Source organism: Vulpes vulpes, chromosome 1, assembly GCF_048418805.1.
Source record: "Vulpes vulpes isolate BD-2025 chromosome 1, VulVul3, whole genome shotgun sequence".
Classification (NCBI taxonomy): Eukaryota; Metazoa; Chordata; class Mammalia; order Carnivora; family Canidae; genus Vulpes; species Vulpes vulpes.
The window spans coordinates 142,704,928-142,732,390 of NC_132780.1; the positions used below are offsets into that span (position 1 = coordinate 142,704,928).

Genomic DNA, 27,463 nt, shown 5'->3' on the forward strand with positions numbered 1-27,463 from the left:
GATGGAAGATACATATACATAGAAAGGCAACCAACAGGGGGTTGGTTGAGTATCCCATTCTTGGTTTTGGCTCAGGTCGTGATTGCAGGGTCATAAGATCAAGCCCCTTGTCAGGCTCCATGCTCAGCGGGCAGTCTGCTTGAGATCCTCTCTCCCTCTCCTTCTACCCCCATCCCTCCCCCGCTCTCCCTTTCTTTCTGAAATAAACAAAATCTCTAAAGAAAAAAAAAGTAACCAAAAATACCGTGTCAGGCATGATGTGTGTCAAATTAACATATAAAAAGCAATTTGATTTTCTCTCATTTTTAAATATCATTTAAAATATGTACCATCTTGCTGTTCTTCACTCTAGAGATAATAAACAAGGCAGATGACCAGCAAACCTGAAATAACATAGATAACTAAGATAAATAGATAATTAAGTTCAAGTGTGATAAGAGTTTTGTGTAAACAACAACAACAAAGAGCAAAGTAAAGGCATAGAGAGTAATGAAGTAGATGGGGACACTGTTTTAGTTAGGGCATAAACACTCCCACCATGGCCAACTTCAGGCTACCAACATGACATCACTAAAACCAGAGCTGAGAACTGATGCACACAGTGGGCTCTCATGAGCTGGAGTGGGCCGTCTCCCACCCCAGCACATGTTTTCTTTCCGCCTCTGCAAAGTGCCTGGGCACCTTTTCTTTCAGGGATCTCTGGAGGTACTGGTCCCCTTGTCCTTCTTGAGAGCAAGTAGAAACTACTAGAAATGCTTTTTCTAGGTTATTCCTGGGAACAGCCTGCACTTTGGGGCTATTTTCCTGGAGTTGGAGGGCTGGTTATTTCAGGTTTGATAATTCCACCACTAGCTCTATCTGTTTGCTGAAATGCACGTGCTGGGTTGCCACTGTAAATGGTCATCAGGCCTGTGTTCCCGAAGGGAGAGCTCTGATTGTAAGCTTTAGCAGTATGATGAAAAAGAATTAGCTCAATACAATGGTAAAGGAGAAAGCCTGGCTTATGGTAAAAGTTCTTGTGCTTGGTAAGGGCCACTTGCAGAAATCATTTCCCTGAGAAAACTTGGTAGCATATTGGATAGCACACAGGTGTTGAAATGAGGTGACTATGATTTGAATCCTTCATTGACCTTGGGTAATCATTACCCTCTTTGAGTTCAGTGTTCATATCTCCTGCGTAAGATCATGGTGAAGGTCACATGAGCTAATGTGCATGATGTGTACTGGGTATGAAAATACATACACAGTATCTAGCATGGTGTCCGGCACGGAATAGGTACTTTATTCATGATACCTCCCATGGAAACAGCAATGGCCATGGGTGTACAAGGAAACAGCCCTAAAGCTCTCCTCATACAGAGAACCTGGGAGGATCCAAACTGGAAAAGGATTGAGGAAGACTGATGTGACAGATGCTGGAAGGACACAGGACTGGGTGGAACTGTGTGGCCAATCCAGCAGCTGAGAGCCCGTAACAGCTGTGAAACCAGAGCCTTATTGGTGACCACTTCTCTGGCTGGTGGCTCTGGCTTCCTCATTAATCGAACAGTGGCGGTAGTAGTGCTGGACGGTTGATTTTTGAGGGGAAGTTGGGGGGCGTGGAATCCCTATAAATTGTTTTGTTTGCCAAGTGAAATATAAATTAAGAACATTGCGTACAGCATGGGTAATCAGCTGGAGATTTCATTGGATGGAATTTCCTACAACTTTAGAGTCTATAGAAGCTAATCATGGTCTAGGCCCTGGCTTTGATATTCTGTGACTGAAGTTGAATTGACATAGGAGCTGCATTTGGCTTAGAATGAAATATGACATTTCTTAAGCCAAGCAAAACAGAAAGAGCAGACAGAGAAGTAGAGGAAGACAAAAAGGGTGAGCAGGAAAACATCCCTTGAAACATGAGCCAGGGAGCGTTAGGTCATAAAGGACAAAAAAAAATCTGAGCTCCCAAGAATCCAACTGTTGCATTATGAGCCAATTAGTAACGCAAGCAAGGGGGCTGTGGACCTGGTGAGGGACATCCGTGAATGATGGTAGCTGGTGGCCTAGAAACAGAAAAACACCTTTCTTCCCAAGGCAGTCCTAGGTAACCTAGGGTGTCTGGGACGCAGAAAGACTTGAAGCTGAGCTGTCAGGACACATCTCCTAGCACACCCCACAAGAAGTGCTGGCTGGCCACTGAGCATATACCTCCCCACTGAGCTACAGGACCTGCTGGTTCACACCACCGCCAATGCTTCCTGTACAACCTGCTGTTTAGGGAATTTTGCTGCCTCGTAGTGAAGGATGTGGACATGAAGGTGGAGGGAAGCATGGAGAAACCAAGTGTGTAGCAAAATGTCCTCTTCTTAATTCAGACTGCTGAGTCTCTGAGCACCAGCTGCTGACAAGTAATAAAGGAGGAAGAGGAAAAGTCAGGCAGGGTGAGCTACAAGATCCACTGATTCAGTGTGGGAGCCCTGAATGAAGAGCTGCGTTATCTGGGAGGGCCTGGGTTCTTAGCACCCCTCTGCCCTGGCTAACCATTCTAACTAGGGCAAGTCCCTTCATGGTCTTGGGGCTTTAGCTCCCATATTAATAAAATAGTGGTGGTGGTGGCCCAAGGTGGTTTCCAAGTTCCTGTCTAGTCCTCTGATTCTCTTAATTTATCAAAGCCAGTGCCAAGGCTTGCTTTTGAGGAGTGCAGGGTTGGGCTGTGGTCCAAAGTAGCCAATTGGCTAACGTGGATGGGATACACCGCATCACCACCTCCATGTTCCAGTATTTGCCCTTCTTTTGTTAGGTCCATTGGAGATTACATGGCATTCATATTCTGTCAGCCACATAATATGCTAGATGGCATCCATTGTTAAATACCCTATGGTTTTCCACTGAATCTGGGTTAGATGTCAGGATGTTTAACTGAATTGCAAGTGGCATTGAGATGAGGAGCACCGTACCTGGATGTGGTGGTCATGCTCTTATAGTTGGACTAGGCAAAGAGGACTTTTAGAAGAATTTAGCATAGGGACACCTGGGTGGCTCAACAGTTGAGCATCTGTCTTCGGCTCAGGGTGTGATCCCGGGGTCCTGGGATCAAGTCCCTTATCGGACTCCCCACATGGAGCCTGCCTCTCCCTCTGCCTATGTCTCTGCCTCTTTCTTTCTGTGTCTCTCATGAATAAATAAATCTTAAAAAAAGAGAGGAATTTAGCCTGGAAAGGACTCCTGATCTTCTGAGAGCATCTATGATGCCCAAGGACAGCTTTTCCACATGCTAAAAGTATCCTTCTCCTTTTCCTGTGACACTCACCTGTTTATCAATTGACTCCTTACTCATGAGGCCAGTCGGTCCTGTTACAATGTTGCTTAACTTCTAACATGGAAATAATAATATCTGCCTAAGCCTTCATTTTAGGGTTCCAGGGAGGTGCTTGGAAAAATACCAAGTGCAATGCAACCATAGGGTTATTAATAATGTTGCTATTATACATCTTGATTGATGAGACTTTGATAAAGGGAAAGGCTCCCTGCCCTCCACCCCCACCCCTGTCCACAAGACCTGTTCCCAAAAGTACATCTCAGTCCACACTCCAAAGACATTTCTTGGAACCACATCTTAGTGCGGTTCACCCAATAAAAAGCTCCTCTGGCTCCAAGTGGGCATGAAAGTTCATCACAACATTTGCCATCAATAAAAAACCAATTCTTTCCATATGAAAAGCATTACTGCTGTCGAATGGTTATTGAGTGATGATACCTGAATATTGGGAACACAGGAACAGGGGAATGTACAAAGGGAAACTTCACAGGGACGCCTTAATTGTCAAGATAGAAGTGCTGTATCGGAGGGAATTAGTCAAGCAGAGCAGGGAGGGTACCTTTGCCTTCACCAAGCAGGAAAGATGAAAGGAGAAGGAGCGATGGGAGGTGGCGAGAAGCAGCAGGTAGGAAGGAGAGAATCAGCACTGCCTGGTAGATGAGTCACAGATGAGGATGACACCCAGAGTCACCGTGACAGCCCACAGACCACACGGCATTATGGCCAGCACTTTCAGTCTAGGAATTTGTCAAAAATTATCTTCTTAAAAACTACTGTCACAACAGCCGTTGCCTTTATAATTAGAGCTCCCTTGGCCACACGGGAGCCCTGGAGCTTGTTTGGGCCGCATCCAGGCCCAAGGAGCAGGAGGCTGGGCCAGAACGTCAGAGCAGCCTTCTCTGAGGCCCCTTGAGAAGGTCAGCCTCTTTCAGAAACCCAAGCCACTGCCTGTGAGCCTTCCTGGCCAGGACACCCCGCCCGCTGCTTAATGCAGTTCTTCCTTCTGCCACTCTGCTCTTCCCATCCAGCTTCCGGCTCTGCCACGCATGCTCACATGCTACTACTTACGCCCGTGGCCATTCCTGGCTGGCCAGAGGAATGTGGGTCAGTGTGGTGGATGAATAATAGGGCTCCGGAGAAGAACTGAGGTTGAGTGTGGCTGTATTCACTGCTTGGTGGGCCTGGGGCAAGTCACTTAGCTTTTCAGCCTCAGTTACTTAATCTGTTCAGTGGGAATGATCCATTCCTTCATGGTTGAGGGTGAGGAGAAGATGGAATCAAGCAGTGAATGTCCCATGTAAAGAGCTGTTCATATGTGAGGTTGGGTGACCATACTCTTGGTTTCCTGGGACAGTCCCTGTTTAGGACTATTGTGCTGATGAAATCAGTAATGGGACCCCCACTTCAGTCTTCAAAGTCATACTTTGGGTGGTAAACTGTATCACCCTGGACATTGTAATTTTTGATGGTTGGAAATACAGAGGGTCTAAATGAGACTGAGAACTCTCCCAGAAGCCCCCCAGGTCCTCAGGATGTATGTCCCTTCTTCCTCTGTTGCAGAGCAGAATTTCATGTCTGTGAGTCCTGATTCACTTTCAAAATAAAAATTCTTCAGTTAGTCCATTAACAGAAATAACTGCCCTGTTTTAATTTCAGCAACGGCCTTGGAATGAAAAGACTACTAATTACTCCAATTAACCAAGCACATTAAGTGCACATGTTCAAACGAATATTAACATACCATCCGTCTTGGTCCTGAAATTCTTGAGATGCTGGATGCATAAACATTTGGTGGAAGAAATTGTGACTGCAGAGAAAACACAAACAAAGCAGCCTGTTTGTTTGTGCAACTGTCTGCTTGTGGAGAAACAACCAAGAGACATGGAAAGACATGAGGGTGTCTCCCCGTTTATGTTTCCAATTATTGCCCAGAGGAGACAGAACAAAGAAACTCCTATTTATAGCCAAAGTCTGAAATGGGGAGGCAGGGGGCAGGGCTATGGAGAAGCTTCATCATGAGAAAACACAATCCACTATTGGTATTAATAAAATAAAATAAAAATTAAATAAAATAGTTTATCAAAAGAACAAACTGTCTTCAGGGAAAATAACTCCTTCCACGTCTTGATTCCATGTACAGTGTTCTCTAAAAACCACATTACTTACCAGTAATGAGAGCCAGGGTAGGAGCAGGCTAACACCACGGGAGCAGATGGGCTTTGTGGTGGCAGCTAGTCTGGCACCAAAGCTTCAGGCTAGGATGTGCCCTTGTACCTAGAACCAGCAAAGCCAAGGAAGGCCACATTTCTTTGAGCACATTGCTAGCCCTTGGGTCATTTCTCAGGGCTCCAGACTTTAGGAAATGCTAATGAGAATCTGGGGATGAAGCTCAAGGGCAATGTTGCTACTCAGAAAGGATTTTAATGTCCAAAGGGCCTCCAGGTTCAGAATCCCATCTGAAATGTTGGTGAGAGATGCCACAGTGGCACCCTCCTTGGCACACAAATACTGCTGTCCCTGTTTTGGGAGGGGGCACCTGCCTTACAAGATTATAGTTTGTCCTTTCTCCCCTCTCTCCCTCCTCTCTGTTTCTCCCTCCTCCCTGTATCTCCCGTTTAAAAATTAATTTTTAAAAATAAGCATTAAGTTAGTACATGGGCCAAGCACTGTGTCAAGTAATTTTCTGTATCATCACCTCATTCTGCCCTCATAAAACCCTTTAGAAGTCTGTTGTCGCTGTCATTGGTCAACAGATGAGGAAGCTAGGGCTCAGAGAAGTGAGCTACCGTGCTCAGGTCACACAGTTGGAGTTCTAGAAGGCCTGGGAAATGGCCAGTTTGGAAACTATCTGGAGGCACCAACATTGATGAGAAAGGTGCCTCCATTTCCAGGGACTTGGTTCCTTACCTTTGGGGGCTTCGGATCTCATATGTAAGTGCTGGGCAGCATGGTTCCAGAACCAACCTCATCCAAGGCACAGAGGGTGCACCGGCCAGCCCCATGCAAAGGCCTATAGAATGGGCAGTATACTGCCCTCTTTCTTCCAACATTATATTTGAAACACCACTATCATTCCACATCCTCCAGTGTTGTGGACTGGGATTAGGGAGGGTCCTGGGAGAACATGCAAATGAGAGTTTTGTTTATTGTTTGCATTCTAAGCAAATTGGCTTGCGTTTTCCAGGCTCTGAAGGCCATAGTGGTATTTCATCTTTTGCTATGTCAACTTACTTCAGGGAAAGATATCAAGGAGGGGTCACTATTCTGTATAACCCTCCCGAATGTCCAATGAGTCTTTTCCTCTCTGAATCAGAGATTCCCTGAAGCTGGCTCCTCCTGGAAATGAATCCTCCTGCAGGAACAGACTAGAACAGGCATTATCATCATCATTCATTAAGTAATTTTTGCTTCTACCTTCATCTTTAAGTACTCAATTGCTCTTACTACCCTGGACCTGCAGGAACAAGAACAGTCAACAAATTCTATCACTTCTTTCTTTTTGGGTTTATCCTTTCCTTTCATTCCACATTGATTACACTGGCTCAGACAATCATTTTAGTTGTTCCAACATAATTCTCTGATTCTAGTCTTTGTTTCTTGATCCCTCAATTCACCTTGAAGTCTACTCTCCAAATAATATTTTTAAGTCCCTTCGGACTCAAAATTCTGCAGTACCCCATTGCCTATTTTTGAGTTTTTTAATCATAAAAATCATACGTATGTTTCCAAATTCAAATAATACAGGAGCACATAAAGGAAAAGTAGCTATTTATTTTTCTACTTATCTTCAAACTAGAGGCTTATTATTTATTTTGAAATTGTTCCTTCTTATCTTTAAAATGTTTCTCAACATAATCTATGCGCATACAGAAGTTCATTTGACTAGTAATAGAATTCATATTGAAAAATAGCACACTGGGTGTAATACTATATGTTAGCAAATCAAACTTCAATAAAAACAAAACAAAAAAATGAAAAATAGCAGACTCCTGCTGCATACTTCTCACTAGCTGAGCCTGTTGAATCAAAGTAACTAAGCTAAGCTTTTCAAGTTCTATGTGACATGGTGCTGTTGGGTTTACTTTCTAAACCTTATTTCCACTCCTCTTCAATTTGGACCAACTACTCCCTCTAGGTTAGGCTCCACTCTGATAGTTTGCCTTTTAACTGGAGAGTTTATCCCATTTACACTATTTGTAATAACTGAACTATTTTCATTCATTTTTACCATCTTATTCTGCAGTTTCTAGTAATAGTCATCCTGATTTTTCTGGGTTTTGTTTTTGTTTTTGTTTTTGTTTTTGCTTTTTTTCTTCATTGCTTCCTTGTTCTGAATTCATTGGTTTCATTCCCTCACCTCCAATTCCGGTGTTTACTCTGCACTCCAGTTCTTTTAGGGGCCACCCTAGAAATTTTTATATGCATGTTTAACATAATAGAATTAAGTTCATCAGTATGTTTAAGTTCTTTCTGAACAATAAAAAAGCAAAGAGCCCTTGAATCCTGATTATTCACTTTCAAATTTTATATGCAATTGTCTTGATTTTAATCTCTTGATTTTTTAAAAATATATTTATTTATTTGAGAGAGAGCGAGAGCAAGAGAGACAGAGGAGAAAGAGAGAGAGAGCAGGTATGCAGGGAAAGGCAGAAGGAGAAAGAGAGAGAGAGAGAATCTACAGCAGGCTCTGCTTTGAGTGTGGACCCTGACACAGGGCTCCATCTCACAACCCCAAGATCATGACCTGAGCCGAAACCAAGAACTGGATGCCCAACTGACTGTGCCACCCAGCCACCTCTTTTTAAATATCCAAAGAATTCTTGATTTTTCAAAACTCTTGATTTTATCTTATACCACCAATTTCTATTTATATTTGATCATGTTTACCTTAAATTAAATCTTTGTGCACTGATCCTCTTACATTTCAGACCTACCTTCTGAAATCTTTTTTTTTTTTTCTAAAATGCATATCGTTTAAAAGTCCTTACAATGAGATGTTCTGGTAGTAAATTCTACGTTTGTGATAGTTTGAGATTGCTACTTTGCCACTGACCACCACCCATTTTTTTTTTTAAGATTTATTTATTTATTCATGAGAGACACCAAGGGACACAGGCAGAGGGAGAAGCAGGCTCCTCACAGGGAGCCAGATGTGGGACTCGATCCCAGATCCCGGGATCAAGCTCTGAGCCAAAGGCAGATGCTCAACCGTTGAGCCACCCCATTTTTAAAAAATAGCTCTCCTTGTTTAGAATTCTAGATTACAAAATAAAAAAAATAGAATTCTAGATTGCTAGTTATTTCATATTAATGCATTTGATTTTCCTTGCCAATCTGCTCATTCTCTCTGATTGCTTTTAAGATCTTCTCTTTGTTGTTGTTCTGCAGTTTCACTATGATATGTTTAGGAATGGCTTTCTTTTTTCTCATACTGTTTGGGATTCTCTGGGCATTCTTTATCCATGCACTGGTGCTTTCATTAATTCTGGAGAATTCCCAGTCATTAGTTCTTTTAACATTGCTAGTTTCTGTTTTCTTTCTTGTTTCCTATAGAATTCTCTCATCTTATTTTCCGAGTTTCTTAAACATTTTCATATTTTCCATTGCTGTTTCCTTCTCTACTACAAATCTGTGTAATCTTCCAACATCCTAGTTCATCTGTTTTTTCTTGTAGTCTCATCATTGAAATTCTAATTTCATTGATCATAGTTTTCATTTCTAGAAATTCTAGTCAGTCATTTTTCAGATCTGGCTAGTTATGATAGTTTCTTTTTTTTCTTTGCTATACTTTCAACCTTGTCTGATATTTTAAAAACGTTTAATTATACTAATTTCATGTTCTGTGTTTGATTAGTTCTAGTATTTGTGGTCTCCCTAGATCTGATTCTAGATTTTCTTGTTTCAGTTGACTCTCGCTCAAGGTAGTTGATTTCTATGTGTGCTTAATGATAAAAAAAAAAAAAATTTAAAAAAAGAGTTCATTTCCCTTGTAACTTACTGTGTAAGAATTCATTTTGACATTTGACATATCTTTTAAACATATCTTCCTCCAAAGAAGATTAGAGTTTGCTTCTGCCAGGTGCCTGATGATATTGCCAAGTTAGAACCAATTTAAACCAAATTTTCAGAGTTTTCTTTCAGCCGTAATGGTTATGTATATTTAAGCTCCAAACCCATGGACGTCCAGATCTGAAATTAGAAACAGAGAAGGGATATTTTTTTCCTTTTCTTTTACTGTTCCACTCAGAGCTAAGGCCACGCTGATTGTGTATCTTTATCTTCTTGTTCTATGGCATGAGGGTTTTTCAGTTCACTCAATGAGAGCGTTGCCCTTCATTATTTTTGGCTTTACCTATGGGTCCCTGATTAGACATTTTATTCATCTTGGGCTTCAGGTTTTGTCCCTCGTGTGTGGGAAATGCTGATTCAAGCACTTAATGACTCCTTTGGATTTGGGCTTTCTGATCATTTGTGGGGCCTGAGGAATTACTTCACTTTCTAGCCAAATCTGTTATACATTAGAAAAATGTTTTTGTATTTTACCTAGTGCACTCAAGAATTCTCTGAAAATCTAGTCCTATCGTCAGAAAGAAAAGGCTCTGAGTTTTAGTTTGTTTCATTGAGTTTAGTTTGTGAAGTAGTAATACCTCCATGGTTAAGATTCTTTGTGAGGATTAAATAAGATACTGGATATACTTCTGTGTAGAAGTTTAATAGATGATAGTCATTACTGTAACTTGCCACTATTCTATTTCTACTAGTAGTACAACAACAATTACTACTAAATACAAGAAAGAGCCTATTATTCCATGGAGAATCAAAGAATTAGATCGTTGAAAGAGAAATAGTTGATTTTAAAAACAGTTAGAAATTGAGCTTTCTAAATGTATTTCTCATATATATTATGTGTGAGGGCTTTTTTTTTTCTTTAACACTTCCCTGAAGTAGCTAATAGCAGATCTCCCTGTAGGACTTGAGCCCTGTCCTCTGAGCTATACCTTCGATAGGGGTACGTGTGTGGGCTAGAGGCTGGGCTCCAGTCAATAACCAGTGTCAGAGTCCACAGTGAACACTTCCGCACTGTGCAGCGTGGGTGGGCAAGCTGAAAGAACACCATTTATTGGAAGAAAGGTGCTACACATATACAACGAGGTGTTATATTTATTATTATTTCTATTTTAAATGATCCATTGAAGAAAGAAGACATGGCAAGAATTTTTAATGAGACCCAAGGTCAAATTGGGTTCGGAAGCCCAAAGGGAAACATGGTAGTGCTCTAACTGGGATGCACGTGACCTTGGCAGGTCATGTAACCTCTTAGCCTCTATTCCTCTTGCGTATGAAGCAGACTAGTGGGGCTGTGTAGTTTTAGGGGGCTTCTACATCTCAAATTCTATGATTCTTATCTCTTCCCAAACCATATCCCCTGAGCTCCCTAGTTCACCAAATTCTTAGAGCTACCACCATACCTGTGCTAAAGAATACTGTTTATCTGACAATGTCTGCCTGGAGGCCCCCCTTTTTCTTGCTGTGAGACACAGAAATCAGAGCCACAGTAGAAACAAAATCCTTCATGTGGCTTTGGCCTCTCCTGCTTCTTGAGATGCTCATCTGTTTCGGATGTGTGGTTGGAACATGAGGAGCTACAGCAAGGTGCCACAATTGCCATCTAAGGAAGGAAGTAGTTGGAACGGATGCCCTGTGAGTGAGGTTAGCCATGTGCAAAAGTAGGCCACACCTAGAGACAGTCTATAGCTGTGTTTTAAGAATACTCAAACAACAGGGGACTGGGACTTCTCCCTAAGACTAGATGTCACTCCAGGAAGTGACACACTACAGCAATGGTGCATGACCTGCTAAAAGGAAGGTGGCTGAAGCACAGTGGTGTCTTTGGAGTCTCAAAAATGGGTGGCTCCAATGGGTGTGGGTAGCATGTACTAGGAAAGAGCATAGGTACTGGAGGGAAGAGGAACTAGGTTCAGAACTTGGCTTTACTGCTCTTAAGCTTAGGGAGCCTCATCTCTAACTGGAGGCTGGAAGCCATGACATAAGGCTGCCCTGTCTTTGTTTCCCAAATTTCAGTCATTGGAATGCCACATCAGGATGGTTGCTATATTCACCTGCCGCCTCTCCTGTTATTTCCTCATATTTGCACTGAAGTTGTTTTATTTTTTTATTGAAGTGTTTGTTTTAAAAGAAAGCTTTCTGTTGCTACCAGAAATGGAAAACCAGTATCACATGTCACAATTCCACGTTAACCACACATGCACACCCCACAGTGAAAACAAAATGGTGTTAAGTCATAGCTAGGTACTACCACCCATGGAATTCTCTGGGCCTGAGGTTTCTCTCTTATTAGAGATTATTAGATTTACCAGTGCCTCCTACTGAGACTCTCTTCTTGGTGTCATGAAGAAGACTGCCAGGGAATAGCAATAATGGGTAAAATTTGTTGAGTCCCTCTTTATGTGTATTGCCACTGACACCTCCACAATCAGAAGAGACAGGTACTCTTCTTATTTACATCCCTTTTCCAGCTAAAGGCACCAGGGCTGAGAGAGAATAAATCACTTGCTGAGAGCACACAGCTAGCTGGGGGGTATAGACACAATGGAGACCAAAGTGATTTGTATCCAGAACTAGAGTCTGTCACCACAGGGCTCTTTCTTCCCTTACATGGTGAGTCAGTGTTATTTAACGCTGAGACTTCATGATGTCCAAGAGCATCTTAAGTGCTGCCTAAAAGCATTTCTTGTGTCATGAGTTAGAGGCATATTATACATGAGGAGATGTTGCCCTGCATAAAAGCAAGGTACATGGTGCCTGACACCTAGAAAGTGCTCAGTAAGGCTTGGTCCCTTCTCTCCGCATTTCTCCTGCCCATGGGACAGGCAGTCCTAAGCTCTGTTTCAGTATTCAAAGATGCTTGAAGAGAAATGAGCACTTTAAGCTGTCACAACTTAAAGGCTCTCACCATTACTGTCCGAGGATTCCATAAATTCAGGCAGCCTTCCAATGGCAACTTGCTGTCCATAGCCAACTTTCTAGCTGGAGGGAGAATGAACCAGTCAAGTGATACCAGTGTTCTAGCTTTGGTTCACCCATGTACCTCAGGACTGGTCTAGGGCACTCCATAAATATTCACTGAGTGAGCAAGTAAATATCTGCATGGTTATATTTCTGATACTAATACCATTAGTAATAAAACAGCTTTGTCATGGAGCCCTTATGCTATGCCTGACCTTGTAGTAAATATTTCCCCTGTATTATTTGATTTTCCTCAATAATCCTATGAAGTACATACTATTGTCCTACCTTACAGATGAGGACATTGAAGCTTGGATAATCAAGTAATTGTTTGATTCCAAAGCCTGTGGGGGCTTCCAACTTAAGTTGAAACTGTTCCCACCAGATTTGTCCAAGTAGCCCTGCGTTCTGGTGAATTTGGTGGATGATGGTCAGGCCTTCAAGCACCAAGTCTGACTTTACTGACAACTCTGGCCTACAAAGCTGTCAGCATGGTGTGGTGATCAGAGGCACTAACTTTGGCCTCAGACAGGCCTGAGTCCAAATTGTCTTCCACCAACTACTGGACAGGAGATTTGAGGCAAGCCACCTAATTTCCCCAAGCCCCAATTTCTTCTTCTGTGAACCGAATACTGCAGAAGGTAGCATTTAGCACAATAATCTTAGCACTAGCTAGTATTGAGTAAAAGGTATTTATTGTTACAGAGAAGAAGCAAAGAGGGCCTGGGCTAGGAAAAAAGAGGTCATTTTAAGAAGAAGACAGATGGAAGCAAAGGCATTTCTTTTTCTTTGTGACTTTGGTGGAAGTGTTAGATGAGGCTTCAGAGTGCTGATTTCCTCTGTTTCTTCGCAACACCCCTGGTGAGCAAATTGTCCTACCCCAACACTCCCAGAACGAGTCTTCCGTATCTCTAACTGTTGGCTCTAACACATCCTCCTGAGCCACATGGCCCACGCTGCTTCCCAGTCCCGAAATGGTGGATTGAGGCTGTGGCATTTTAGGAAATCAATTCCCTCACATGGCAGACAGGAGGACACCCAGGAAGCCGAGGCCTGAGCAGCGGCCATGATGACGTGAATGTGAGTCGGGCCCATGGAGGAGTGTGCTCAAGCTGCAGGGAGGAATGGGAATAAGGCCTGGCCCAAGCTGGAGCTCCTTCTGCAGCCGGGGCACTGGTGGGCGCATCCTTCTCCTGGGCATTCGAGGATCCCCTCCCTCGTGGCCTATGAGTTCTGAACTTGAGGAAGACTCTGTCAGTAAAATATGGCCTCTCTTCCTCATCTATCCTCCCTACCGCACCCCTCACCCTCCCTTCCAATCACTGCACCAACCCTCACTTGCCTGTTTACTTGGTTTTGTGGTTTTGACTTAGATGTGGTTACAGAGGGGTGGGGCAGAGGACAAGCTCTCCACCCCACTGCTTCACCTCTCCCTCACACACAGAGGTGTCCTACTTGGTCTCAGAGACCCAACTTGATGTTCTTGGCATCGCAGATGAGGAAATTCTGATTCAGTTTCTCTGGGGTGGGACCTAGGTACTGGCATTTGTTAAAAGCTCCCAGGTGATTGTAATCAAGAGCCACCTCTCTAGTTATGGAAAGAAGCAGATGATAACTGTGCTTGAGAAGGCAAGTGTTGGGGAAGAGCTGGGCCTGGCCATTGTGAGAGGTAGTATTGCTCATTCCTGCATAAATGATGGTTGATTATCTATACAGTCTTTTGACACGCCTCTCAAATGCTTATTCCCACCATTTTGTAGATGTGGACAAAGGGTCCAGCTCACTTTACTCCCGCCAATAATGGTCCTTTCAGCAAACCTCTGGGAGAATCAGGGGGTTATGACACCAGTGACATGATTTAGCTCAGGTGGTGGTGCTAAGCCAGGACCAGCCAAGACCTGAAACCTCTGGTGCTAGATCCCTCCAGATGCTGTTGAACCAGGAGGTATGCCCTAAAATAATAAGCCCTACCCCATACGATACTGGAGGGCATCTTCAGCCTGTCAGGAGGGCACCAATGCAACTCACAGGGAGAGAGGAGACCGCCGGAGCTGTTCCTTGCCAACAGATTTATAATAGAGATTGCGGGCTTAGAGCCTCAGTGAGACTCTTCAGGTGGATTTTTAAAGAAAGAAAGGTTTCCTTGGCAGGTGTGATTGTGTGGTGAGATTGGGTAGTGAGTGTGGCAGTGGTATGGGGTCAGGAAATACCAGGGACACGAGAAGCAGGCCTTCAGGGGTCTGGGTTACGAAGAGCATGAAGCACACTGATCAGTGGCACAGATAAGAGATGGCTCCCCGCCCCTGCCCACCTGCCCCACCCCGCCCCACCCCAGGCTCTTCAACCTCAGGGGCAGGCTTGAACTCCACGCTTGGTGGCACAGTGGTCTGCAAGAGCCTCTGTTGTTTCACTTACTTTCCCCTTCCCCAGCAAGGTTGCCATAGTCAAGATTCATTATCCATCAGCAGCAACCAACTAGAAAAGGTGATAGAAAATGAGATCCTATTTGCCGTGGCAGCTAAGCCCACAGCACATCTGGGAATTAACCTGAGGATTGCCCAAAAACCTTTTTGGGAAATTCTAATTGCTCTTTGAAAGAATGCAAATTAAAGAGTGATACTATACCAGAATATCTTTAATGTAAACTAAAACACATATACTCCATTTTAAAAAATCATATAGACATATTCCAGGTCTTATAGTAAATAAGTGGGTGTCCATAGGGGGAGGGCATGACATAGGGGATGACAGACATAGACACATGTATATTATCCAACAACACTTAAACACATTTCCTCAGCAAATAATAACTGCTTTCTTGAATACTCAACCAAAGTAGGCAAAATGTGCATATTGTCACCATCATTATGCATGTCCTTATTTTTAAACTACCAATTTTAGATTTCCTTGAGGCCAAGGATTATTCCTTGTATATTTTTATATCCTCATGGTCCTTAACTCAGGGCCTTTCATGTAAAAGATGCTGAATACATATTTTTGTAAAATTTTCATTAAAAATAACATCTATTCATTGTAAACATGTAGAACATGTGCATTACAGAGAAAATTTAGAAAGGTATATAATATAATTCTACTACTTATGGATAACTTACGTGAACATTTTGGGTGTATATATATATATATACATATATATATATTTTTTTAAAGATTTCATCCATTTATTCATGAGAGACACAGAGAGAGAGAGAGAGAGAGAGAGAGAGAGAGAGAGAGAGAGGCAGTGATACAGGCAGAAAGATAAGCAGGCTCCGTGCAGGGAGCTCGACGCGGGACCCGATCCCAGGTCTCCATGATCACGCCCTGGGCCAAAAGCAGGTGTTCAACCGCTGAGCCACCCAGGCATCCCATTTTGGATGTATTATCCCAGATCTCAATTGGAGTATTTTTTTTATGATTGCTTGACAGATTTAATTTAATTTTTACATCAAATAGTTTTGCCATTTTGTAGTTTGAGAGAAAGAACATTTAGAAGTGAATTCAATATACAAAATATTTACTATGCAAGAAGTGCAGGGTGTACAAGAAAGGAGCAATTAGTTCCTAGGATGATCTGAAGGAAGAGAGGGGGCTGGCCAGGCTCATTGTGGGTGTGTGTATGCTTGATGAGGGCAAGTACTGCAGACATCAGCACACACGTCTTCTGTAAAGGTCCAGATGGCAAATGTTTGTGGGTTGCATGATCTCTGTCCTGACCACTCACTGATACTATTATACCATGTCATAGCCAATGAACATGGCTGTGCCCTAATAAAACTTTATCTTATGGGCATTGAAATCTGAATTTTATATCCCTTCCTCAGTTTTCAGAGGGTAAAGAGAAAGCTCAGCAAATCCAAACAACTGACAGAAGGTTCTTATGGATCACCGAGTGGGAGTGGGAGGTGAAGGATGCGGCTGTAGAAGCTTCCGCCAAGGACAGCTGGGCTCCATGTGCCACTGAAGGGTTTGAAGTAGTGGAGTGAGATCAGCTGGAAAGAGCTCTGGGAGAGGATTCGTTCAGGGATCCAATGGTTGCCAAGACTCAAACCATTGCTCCAACTGCTATAGGCCAGAAAGTCTGCTTTCAGGTTTTTCTGCACTCTCTCAAGAAGACAATGCCTCACCTTGGGAACACCCAAGATTTAATGCAACTAGCTCACCCTGGGGTTGGACGGAAGAGGGGTCCATAAATCCTGACACAAGCAGGGTGGACAGTCTGTGGGATCCTTGCAAAATCTGCCCAGGGTATGTCTTCCCCACTGTTCTTAGGACACTCCTCAGTAGGCGCCTGTCATCTCCATGTCCCAGGCCCACTGCTTGCCGGGTTCTCGTCCATCCCAGTCACCTCACCCCCACTTCCCCTGATTATAAAACCAGAGCACGGGATCCCTGGGTGGCGCAGCGGTTTGGCGCCTGCCTTTGGCCCAGGGCGCGATCCTGGAGATCCGGGATCGAATCCCACGTCGGGCTCCCGGTGCATGGAGCCTGCTTCTCCCTCTGCCTGTGTCTCTGCCTCTCTCTCTCACTGTGTTCCTATCATAAATAAATAAAAATTAAAAAAAAAAAAAAACAGAGCACATTGTCTGCATGGGCTTGTTCCCTTCTTGCTCAGTCTCATATTGATGTAAGTGCTACTTAGAAACCCTCCTAAAGGGACTTCACTCTCCCTTGGTTATTTCTCCCCTGCCTTCCCATACCCCCCTGTGACCCCGGACTGTAAGTGTATGCGATGACCTGCACCAGGCAGAGGAAAGATTATGTTTATTCTCATTTCATTACACTTCACTGAAATTAAATGTGTACCCTCATGAAACATGACACATCACAGAATCCAAAATCCAAGCAGATTGTTTTTCTACAGAGTGCCCAATCTCAGCCTGATTCCCTGCACCTTTTTCCACATTTCCTTGACGTTGTGTTTGGGGTGCAACACCTGCCTACTTTAACTTTGTTGCTCTCCCAACTGCAAGAAGGCTTCCAGCATTGGGAGTTTGAGATTTGATTGCTCAACCAGGGGAGATGTTAAGAAGTGATCTCACAGGCAAGATTTGCACCTTTGTGAGCTTGCTTAGAATTTTGAACAGAGTTTTTGTTGTTGTTGTTTGTGTTGTTTGTTTGTTTTGTGTGTGTGTGTGTGTGTGTGTGTGTGTTTTAGTAGACTTCCCTGACTGTCCTGGTTTGCAGGCCGAAATTATGAAGCAGTTAATATACAGCACATAAAACTGTCCTGTCTGTTTGTTCTTGCTGTCATATGGTCAGCACTGATGGCAGGAACTGACTAATGAACCGGCCCCAGTATCTGTGTACATAGAGGAAGCCAGGGGGCACGCATCACAAATAGAACTCCTATTTCTCTATGAGAGTGGCTCTTCATTTCCTAATGCTTTCCTCGTGAATAGTTCGGGTCTCTCAGGGAACAAAAAAAAAAAAAAAAAAAAAAAAGAAAAGAAAAGAAAAAAAAACCCTTTATGAAATGTAAGCTCCGTTTCTCATTTCATTGAAAAACCTTTAAGAAAAGCCATTTTTCATACTTAAGACTTTTCCAAATCTCTCCTAACCAGTTACCCTCTGTATTGTATCTTTCGGAGCTGGCAGTCATCCAGCGACAATCCTTAAAAATCCCTTTACAGTTTTAAAGGAAAATACAAGCTCTCATTTACCACTGGATCGAGTCAGAAAATAAAAGCTTAATGCCTTGACAGGCCTGGATATTTTTTTTGAGGGCTAAGTCTGATTTATGGCAGTAGCCAGCAAACCAGGCTGGTGAGATATTTGCTGCTGCTCCCAGGGATATGGAAAAATGAAGTGTGAAGTTCTGGGGAGAGCAGGCCACAGCCTTCCAGTCACTAAACACTCCCACCAAGTTGGCAGGGGAACAGAGCCCTGGGCTGCAAGATGAACCTCAAAGGAATAGGGGAGGAGGAAGGGACCTCGCACCGTGTCAAAATACTGCCAAAGCTTAACGCGCGCCATACATTTTGTGACACGGGGTGGGATGTTTATGAGGGGGTTTTAGGGAGGAAAGAGAAGAGAAACATTTTCTTCCTTCTTTCTTTGTTTTATTTTCTTTATAGCTTCCCTGTAGGGGTTTCACTCCAAGTAGGAGAAATTAAGAGCAACAACGGGAATGTAGGAAGTCGCTTAAGCCCCCACCATAAAATCGTTCAGATCGAAAAATATGATCTGGTTAAGAGAGAAAGCACTACTTGCCCTGGGCCTGTAGCTTCAAGGCAGGAAGACAGGCCCACTTCCCCACGCCAAGGTCCCCAGATCTGAGAGCGTGGGAGCCAGGATTTTCATTCCCATGAAAAGGGAATTTCCTAGAGGTAAGAGTCAGGTGGGTTTTTTTCCCCCTCAGAATTTTCTTGAAGTGAGTCATCACAAATGCACATGCCAGGTGAAACGTTTGGTGGGTTTTTTTTTTCCTTTCCTTTATTTAAAAATAAAAAATAAATTAACATCCACTGTTAGATTTGTTTTTAATTTCAGGTTTCTGAAGTAGAGTATTGGATACCCAGACAAGTCTCAAAGGGCTTCCTCTGTACTTGGTATTATTTACAGGGGAGGTGAATGGAAGCCCCTGGAGAAGCGAGGGGCTGATTTTCATTGTTTTCTGCAGTGAAAAAACCCTCCTCTAGATGATGTTTTTGATAAACAAAGGCAAGGAAGGGCAAAGATGGAAAACACGCAACTCATTTTCTCCCCACACACACTTTATCTTTGGAAGATCATTATCAAAATCTGATTCATTTGAGAGCGAAAACGTACATCTTTATTATTTTTAAGTTTTAATAACGGCATCTCTACCTGCCAAATGGAGATTTATGTTCCGGTAAAGGCTTTGGGTCAGTTAAAGCAGGCTCAGTAATTATAGAAATGTTTGTACTCAGGCGTAGTCGTCCCCTTGCCTCTCTAAATCACTAATGATCACACCTACTCTCCCTCAGACAGACTCTCCCAGGCTCGCTTTCACACCCCCACATAAACGGCCTCCCTCATTTACTCCCTTATCATAAAGTGAACCTTCAAGATAATTCGACTCAATAAACATTTATTGATGCCTCCTGTGTCTAAGGTCCTGTTGGGCAATCGAGGGGGCTTGGGAGCTTGGGTGAAACACAAAAACGGGCGCCTGGGTGGCTCAGCAGTTAACTGTCTGCCTTAGGCTCAGGTCATGATCCCCGGGTCCTCAGATCCAGTCCCACATCAGGCTCCCTGCTCAGCAGGGGGTCTGCTTCTCCCTCTGCCCCTCCCCCTCTGCTCATGCTCTCTCTCTCTCAAATAAATAAATAAAATTTAAGAAAATTAAAACACACACACAAAAACAAGAGCCTGCTCCTAGACTTCGAGACATTTGCTATTGAATGGAGAGAGAAACTGCTCTTTGATGCAACTGCCTTTCAGTTAAATTTGCCCTTAGAAAAAGCCATCAAATGTGCTTTATTTTTCCCACCTTGGCAGAAAGAGAGAGCCTGGAGGCCTAGAGAAACTAAGGGACTTGCCCGGTGCCACCAACAGTGATAACAAACATGGTTGAGCTCCTGTGCCCAGATGGGGGCACTGGGCGATGCACTCCCTGTGCCCCCATCTCCTTGCATCCTCGACACCCACGACACCCACGGTGAGGCTCCTCCTTCTGCAGAAGAGGAAACCAAGGCAGCCAGTGGTTAAGTACCATAGCCCAGAGCACAGGGCAAGGAAGTGTGGGGCCAGGACTCACAGCCTCCCCACCCTGGAAGTCCCTTCACTGAGCTGAGACTGGAACTTCCACTTCCCTGCCTCCTATCCATGTCTTCCCACTTGTCTCCAATCCCCATACCTGTGATGTGAGGTGGAATTTTAAAAGAAAAAGAAGAAACACCAACATTTCACTTTTTTGTTTATTTTGAATGGGTTTGGGGTAAAGAAACTAAGGAGTACTTTGCAAACTGTTTTTGTTTATTTGGAGACACCTAGGTGTCAGCCTTAAGGAGGTCTGTAAATAGTTGCTGAAAATTTGAAGACTGTCATTTTTAAGCCACGCTTCTTGAACAAAACTCTGTGCGGGGAAACTGAGAAATCCAGGGTCCCTAGAAGCGACCAGACCTCCAGGGTGGCTGCCCTGGTTTTTGGTAAGCGACACGCTGAAAGAGATTACGGAGCTCTGAGTTTCTTCAGTGGTGACTACCACACACATACAGGCTGACGCACACACCCACAGTTCAAATATTTTGGCAAATGTCCTGGCTTCCCTCCACCACTAAAATGAAAGTGAAGGTGAAATCATTTGGGGGCCACTAGAGTAGAATTCTCACCCCTGATAGCTGGCCATAGATTTAAATGTCTCACAGGAGGCCCAATTAAACATTAGTGAGTTCCCAATTCACCGAAGGATCATATTTTCTGGCCATTTTCATCACTCACACTTCCTAGCAAGTTAACAATGAGTTTAGAATATGACTTCTTCCCTCAGGCGCCCCTCCCAGCTATTTTATTTTATTTTATTTTATTTTGTTTTATTTTATTTTATTTTATTTTATTTTATATTTTATTTTGTTTTATTTTATTTTATTTTGGATCTGGAATCTAGTGGGCTCACGTGTTTGGAAATACTGCAGGCAGATTTTTCTAACCAGGTAACTGGTTGCTCTCGACACACACCCTGGTTTCGCCCATGATGCAAACTTATCTTGGTTGTGGGCAGAGAGGAGTCTCTGTATTTTGTTGATAATGATTGTTCAAGAGGATCCCTGGGACACGGTGCCAAGAGGACATACAAAGCACTGTACCTCACACAAAGAAGATGTTTGTTGAATGAATAAATGACTAAGTGAAGAGGTGATACCTCTTGCTTGTGACCGCTGGAGTAGCAGGGGCAGAGGGTGGTACAGCAGATGCTTCTTGCTGCTTGCCCCAGGATGATCCCCATCTTGTGTGCTCAGTCAAGAACAGCCACCTTCACACTGTGGTTTGCATCTTTCTGGGGGTACTTGAAGATTTTTGAGGGGTTATGCAGATGCATATGGCTTTCACAGAGCTGATTTTCAGATTCTCAACTTCCACTGCACTCCTTTCTAGAGCTCACCAGTCTGAAAATACACTTCTGGTTTTCCTTTCCTATCATCCCTTTACAATCGACCCTCTCACACTTTTAAAATAAAAGGCATTTGCTCACCATTTCAATCTCACTATAGAGCATTGTCCCAAGGTCTAAATATCCTCTGGGTCTCTGAGTAACGAAATATTTTGAGAAGGCATTTTTCCCAAGAAAGAGTGCCCAGGAGAACAGAGGAAGGAAAACTTTCAGGAGAAATACTGGAAGGGGGCAGAGCTCTATTTCATCCCATGACAAACCCATGGCAAGTGTCTATGTGCTTATGTATGAATCTGCCATGATTCTCTATCTCCCCACTCACCATTTATTAGAATGCTAATTCAGAAATGAATTAGTTGTCATAGGGACACGTGTTAACACACTTATTTGAGCTGATAAATGAACTTATAATTTCTTTGTGAGAAAGTGAGTCTGACTTGGCTAATGAAACTGACAGTGAGAACTGCATTGGTGGTTGAGTGTCTGCCTTCAGCTCAGGTAGTGATCCTGGGGTCCTAGGATGGAGTCCCACATTGGGCTCCCCATGGGGAGCCTCCTTCTCCCTCTGCCTCTCTCTCTGTGTCTCTTAGAGAAAGATGAGGAGAAACTCATTAATAGACAAAAGGGAGCCTGGGGTTAGAAAAATACTCTTAAAATAGCAGAAATCTAAGAGGAGTTTGAAAAAAGGTAGTAAGAATTAGGAGATGGTGGGATAGAGGTTCATGTGCTTGGGGTTGAATTTGTCTGACATTTGTGTGATCTTGGGAGCTGTCTTTTTTTTTTTAATCTAGAGAGAAATATGCCTATACTACTCAAGTTTATTTGTTTTTATCCATCAGAAGAACACTCTGGAATTTCACTTCCTTCCCATTAAATTTTACTTTAAGAGAATCAGGTAATCAAAACATATGTACAAATATCCTGAGCTTGCTAGTTTTTTGTTTTTAGCTAGTTAGAGTATTTCTTTATTATTATTATTATTTTTAGAGAGAGAAAGTGCAAGAGAGAGGGGAGGGGCAGAGGGAGAGGGAGACAGAATCTCAAGGAGACTCACTGCTGAGCGCAGAGCCTTATGTGGGGCTCGATCTCATGACCCCGAGATCATGACCCTGAGATGACCTGAGCCAAAACCAAGAGTTAGACACTTAACTGACTGAACCACTCAGGTGCCCCTAGTGAGACTATTTATTTCTAAGTCCTACTGAAAAGTCATTGCTGTTACTGATACATCTGGCTGTTCATCCAATAATAGGCCATGACAATATATTACATATAATTAAGTAGGTGATTCTGAAGTAGTTAGGGCAGTGGAGTGGTGATACCAGTAGTCTAAACTCTCCATAAAAGTATTTATGCTGAGGTTCCTTAAAAAGAAAACACCTCATAAAACAGACACACGTTTAAGAAGCTAGTAGAAGTGGCCAAGGCACTGCAAAAGATGTGCAAATTTGGTGCTGACGTTACTCCAGAGATTGCTGTGTTTAGCTGCCTCATTCACTGCTATCTGGCCTCTGCTACACCCCCATTAATCTGTCAGCCGAATGAGCTCTAATTATGCATCTCGTAACCTGGTGTACTATAGCACCCTGTGTCTGAATGGAGATAGATCTTCAAGATTTACTGCACGTACGCCCATAGTCTCACTGGGTCTCTAAGCTGGTGGGGGTGGTGTGCAGGGTGTATGCACTTCCTCCCAATTACTGAGAACACCATTAGAGGTCGAGAGAAGCAGATGGGCATGGCAAAAGAAGCCAAAGATTCAGCTAGTGCTCCAGTGCACTCTTAACAGTCTGGCAAAATGCAGAGTGCATTTTGGTACGGTACTTTAATGTGCACGGGCGATATATAGCCCAGGATATATAGTATATATAACCAGTTTGTTGGAGGGGATGTTAGAAACTTCATTCTTCCCACTGTTGATTTGGCTGCCTTGTACTTTCTGCCTCCTTCTGTGGCTTGCCCATTTTCTGGATGAGTGAGGAGGGAAAAGGGAAGGGTGGAGGAGGGAATTGGAATTATGGATCTTTTCTTTTTCTTTTTTTTTTTTTTAACATCATCTCTCTGAATCCTCATTAAAATCCTGTGAGGTATACACTATATTCCCTATTTTAGAAGTGAAGAAAACAGTCACAAGGAGGCTCAGACTGTGTCTGTGTATGTGTATATGTGTGTGTGTGTGTGTGTGTGTGTGTGTGTGTGTGTGTGTGTGTGTTGGGGGAGGCATGCAATCCTGTAGCCCTCACTCTTTGGGAAAGCTGAATGCCTCTGAGTTCTTTTTCCACCAGCTTTCTTTCTCTTGAGCCTCAAGCAAGCATTGTGGATTTCTGACTGGTGTTCTAATCTGTACTGCTGGTTTCCCTCGCTTCCCTCCAGCTACCAGACAGTTGGGGGGATAAGTCAGTGTCCATTCCTCCTGAAGTAGACAGTTGTATTGTGTTGACTGGGCACTGCCATGTTATCCAACATATCTTTGAAGGGACAAAGAAAAAAACCTCTTTGTTTCACAGACACTTGGCCTTTTCTTTTTTGTTTTTCATGTCATTTACTCCTCAATCAGTGTTAATAGCAGCAATTTCAGATGTTGTGAGTTGGAATTTAAAAAAAAGGCCACGTTGCAGGTTTATCTTGAATTTTAGTATTAAATATCATTGTTTTTCAACCTAATTTCTTTTAAGCTCGTCTTGGCTTTGCTGGTATAGGAAACAAAAGATTTCATTTCATTGCAATTCTATGGACTAAATAAAATATATTAAGACCCTGGAATCTGGTTGAGACTCAGGACAGGACTCCAGACACTGGTGGAAAGGAATCTCTAACTGACCCCAAACCTTGGGTTTCATGGGCTACTCTCCAAGTGTCTGCCAGCAGTCCCCGAGCTGCTTTCAACCACATTGGAAGCTGAGTTCTCTAAACAGAAAATGTAACCATGATAAGTTGTGTCACTTTGGTGATATATCTCTCAGAATATTATAAACTGGGTAGCTGAATTTTTCATTGCCTTAGAGACATCCGCAGCCAGAGATCTAAGGATAGAAAATTCATGTCTCTCTCCATTAAGAAATTTAATTCACATTTTACCCAGTCTTAGCCTTTGATTAATACTCTGGATACATCATGCAGCAGTCCTTGGGATTATGAAAAGTGATTTGTCTAATCTGCATGTCAGTCTCCTTTGGGGCCTGTACAGGAAACACACACACATACACACACACACACGCACAAAAGCCAACACTCTGTAGCTATTGATTTCATAGCATTTGCTTAGCGTTTGCCTCTACATTCCGGCCAAGTCAAGTGGATAAAGAGCAATTTGATCCATGGAGTGTGGCAAGAGTGTTGTCACCATCTACAGAACCAATTCATCTGGAGGATTTCATGCTTGCACATATCAGCACTGGAAGTGGGTTTTAATGAAATTTCTAGCAAAATGAAGTTAATATAAAAGTGAACGTAAAAACATATGCTTATGGTTCCAGCTGGCTGGTGGAGGTGCAGGCAAGGTTGCACGGAGTTTAGGTCCTCACTCCAGGCTCTTGGCCCCAAGGAATAAATTATGGATGATCTGAATCAATGCTGGGTTGAAGGACAATTGTAAAGGACAAATGTTTCATGCCACTGGCTTGCACTGGTGTTCTCTGAGTGTGAACTAGCCCTCCTCCTCACTGGCTTTTCCTTTCTCAGTTCCCACTGACTCTCTTCTCCATCAATGCAATAATCACAGGTTCTCCCCCTTTTTGTCCACAAATTGAGCTTTCACTAATTTAAGTTGGCATATTTCAGAGTCACTCCTTTTAGAGGAATGATTAGCCAATCTGATGTGTATATCCATTTAAGTATATGTGCCTAAGATGATGCAAGTAGTCTATCTGTCACATTCTAGAGACTCTGTCTTCCCCCAGTGTATTAAATCAAGCAAAGGATTTTCACGGCAGGTGGTCAGAAAGTTATGCTGGAGCAAGTGGGCCTTTGACATATGTCTGTTTTAGAACTCACATGATAGTGGCCTATTTTTTCCAGATAGGGACCTGGTCCTCCCTGGAAGGTGTAGCATGCAAGAGTCTTCCTTTAACTAGTTACATGAACCAGAGAGAGATGTAGAAGCTCCAGAGACAAACAGCATCTGGAGCCCAGGCACCATATGGGGTGGGGTTGGTTGGAGAGCCTGCTATTTTAATTTGGGAGGTGCAGGTAGGGCTGAAGGAGCCTTGGGAAGTCACTCCTGGACCTGGGACTTGAAAGGAGACTTGAAAAAACAGTTGTTACTGCAGAATGAGATCATGTAACCTTTTGGGCAACAGAACTTTAACATCTCATGAATCCTTGAAAGAAGCAAGGTTTTCCTGATGAAATAAAAATGCACTCTCTATTGCTTCATTTTGCTTTTCTCTTTCAGTGAAAATAATAGTCTAGGGCTTACTAACAAACACTGATGTCACTTCACATATTAAATATTGTTATTTTAGCTCCTTCCTACACCAAAAATCCCAAATATTAAAGTTCTCTCTCTTGATATTGATTTCTAGATCTTTCACTATTCTTACGAATTTTCTCAGGTTTCTTTTCACATTCCCCCCTTTATTTTAGCTAGATAACATCCCAATTAAAGGAGGACATTGCATTATATTTGATACTGGGCCTGAGAGTCTGAAGTCTGTGTTTGAATCCTATCTCCAACCTTAAGCATGAGATGTTTCTGAGCCTCAGTTTCCACATCTTCAGAATGGGTGTGTCTAGGCTTCTCTTCTTCCTAGCATTGCTACTGGGATTAAATTTGAAATGTGGTAGCAAATTTCTTTGCACCTGTTACATGCATTGTACATAATGGAAACACTTTGTATCTGCATCATGACCAAAATAGACAATGTTACCTGAGCTATCAAGATGATGGTGCTGATTCCTAATCTTATTTTTCAAGACGTATGAGGTTCTTCAAATTGGTGGCATCTTGTGCCTTTAAACAATTAGGGAAGACTCAGATCCAGGCGGAAAGCCCTCAAAACAATGAGTTAAATGGCATGCTGTAAAATATCTATGCAACACAAAAGAATGTGGTAATGGAGGAACAGACAAAGAGCACGAGGCCTATAGAAAAAACCAAGGTAGACATAAACTTAAGCATGCCAGTAGTTGTACTGAAGGTAAATGGACTAATCACTTTAATCAAAAGACTAAGATTGTTGGATATAAAATAAGATCCAACTGTGTGCTATTTACAAGAGATGCACTTTAGATTCAAAGACACAAATAAGTTGAAAATAAAAGGATGGGAAATGATATGCCTTAGAAACAGTAACCATAAGAGAACTATATTCAAAGACAAAATAGACTTTAAAACAAAAAAATTTTATTAGAGACATGGAGGGAGATTTCATACTGATAACTGAATCAGTTTACCAGGAAGATATAAAAGTTATAAACTTATGCACTGCTAAGAATAGCATTCCAAATATATGGAGAAGAAACTGATAGAATTGAAGGGAGAAATAGATAATTCAACAGACTTAACAAAAAATATTGGGAGGCTTTAATGCCCCACTCTCAAGAATTGATAGATAACTGGATAGGAAATTGGCAAAGATATAAAAAGGCATGAACAACACTACCAACCAACTTGGTACATTATATAGAACATTTGCTCAATATCAGAAGAATACCCATTCTTTTCAAGCACACGTGGAACATTCTATAAGACAGACCATATGCTAGGTCATAAAGCAAAGTGCCAATAAATTTAAAAATATTTAAATAATATAAAGTATTTCTCTGAACACGATGGAGTTACATTAGAAGTTAACAACATCTGTAGGTATGGGTAACCTCCAAATATTTGAAAATTAAACAACACATATCTAGATAATCCATGGATCAAACAAGAAATCACAAGGGAAATTAGAAAATATTTTAACTGAATGAAAACAAAAACACATCACTAAAATTTATATGATGCAGCTGAAGTACTTAGAAGGAAATTTGTTTGTAAACAGCTTTATTGAAATATACTTCACATACCATAAAATTTACCCTTTTACAGTGTACAACTCAATGTTTTTTAGTATATATCA

The 27,463-nt window shown here is 42.5% G+C and overlaps 1 protein-coding gene across 3 annotated transcripts in view; it reads left to right on the forward strand.

Annotated features, from left to right (window-relative positions):
* RUNX2 (RUNX family transcription factor 2) overlaps positions 1-27,463 on the forward strand; it is a 225,452-nt gene that overhangs the window by 142,611 nt on the left and 55,378 nt on the right. Inside the window, exon 6 of one of the 3 annotated variants that reach the window (XM_072733180.1) lies at positions 4,958-5,183. The exons of the other annotated variants lie outside the window; for them this stretch is intronic. Coding sequence (XP_072589281.1) covers positions 4,958-4,974 — 17 coding nt within the window. The 3' untranslated portion in view covers positions 4,975-5,183. Of the gene's footprint in view, positions 1-4,957; positions 5,184-27,463 lie in introns of those variants that run through there. 3 annotated transcript variants of the gene reach the window in all.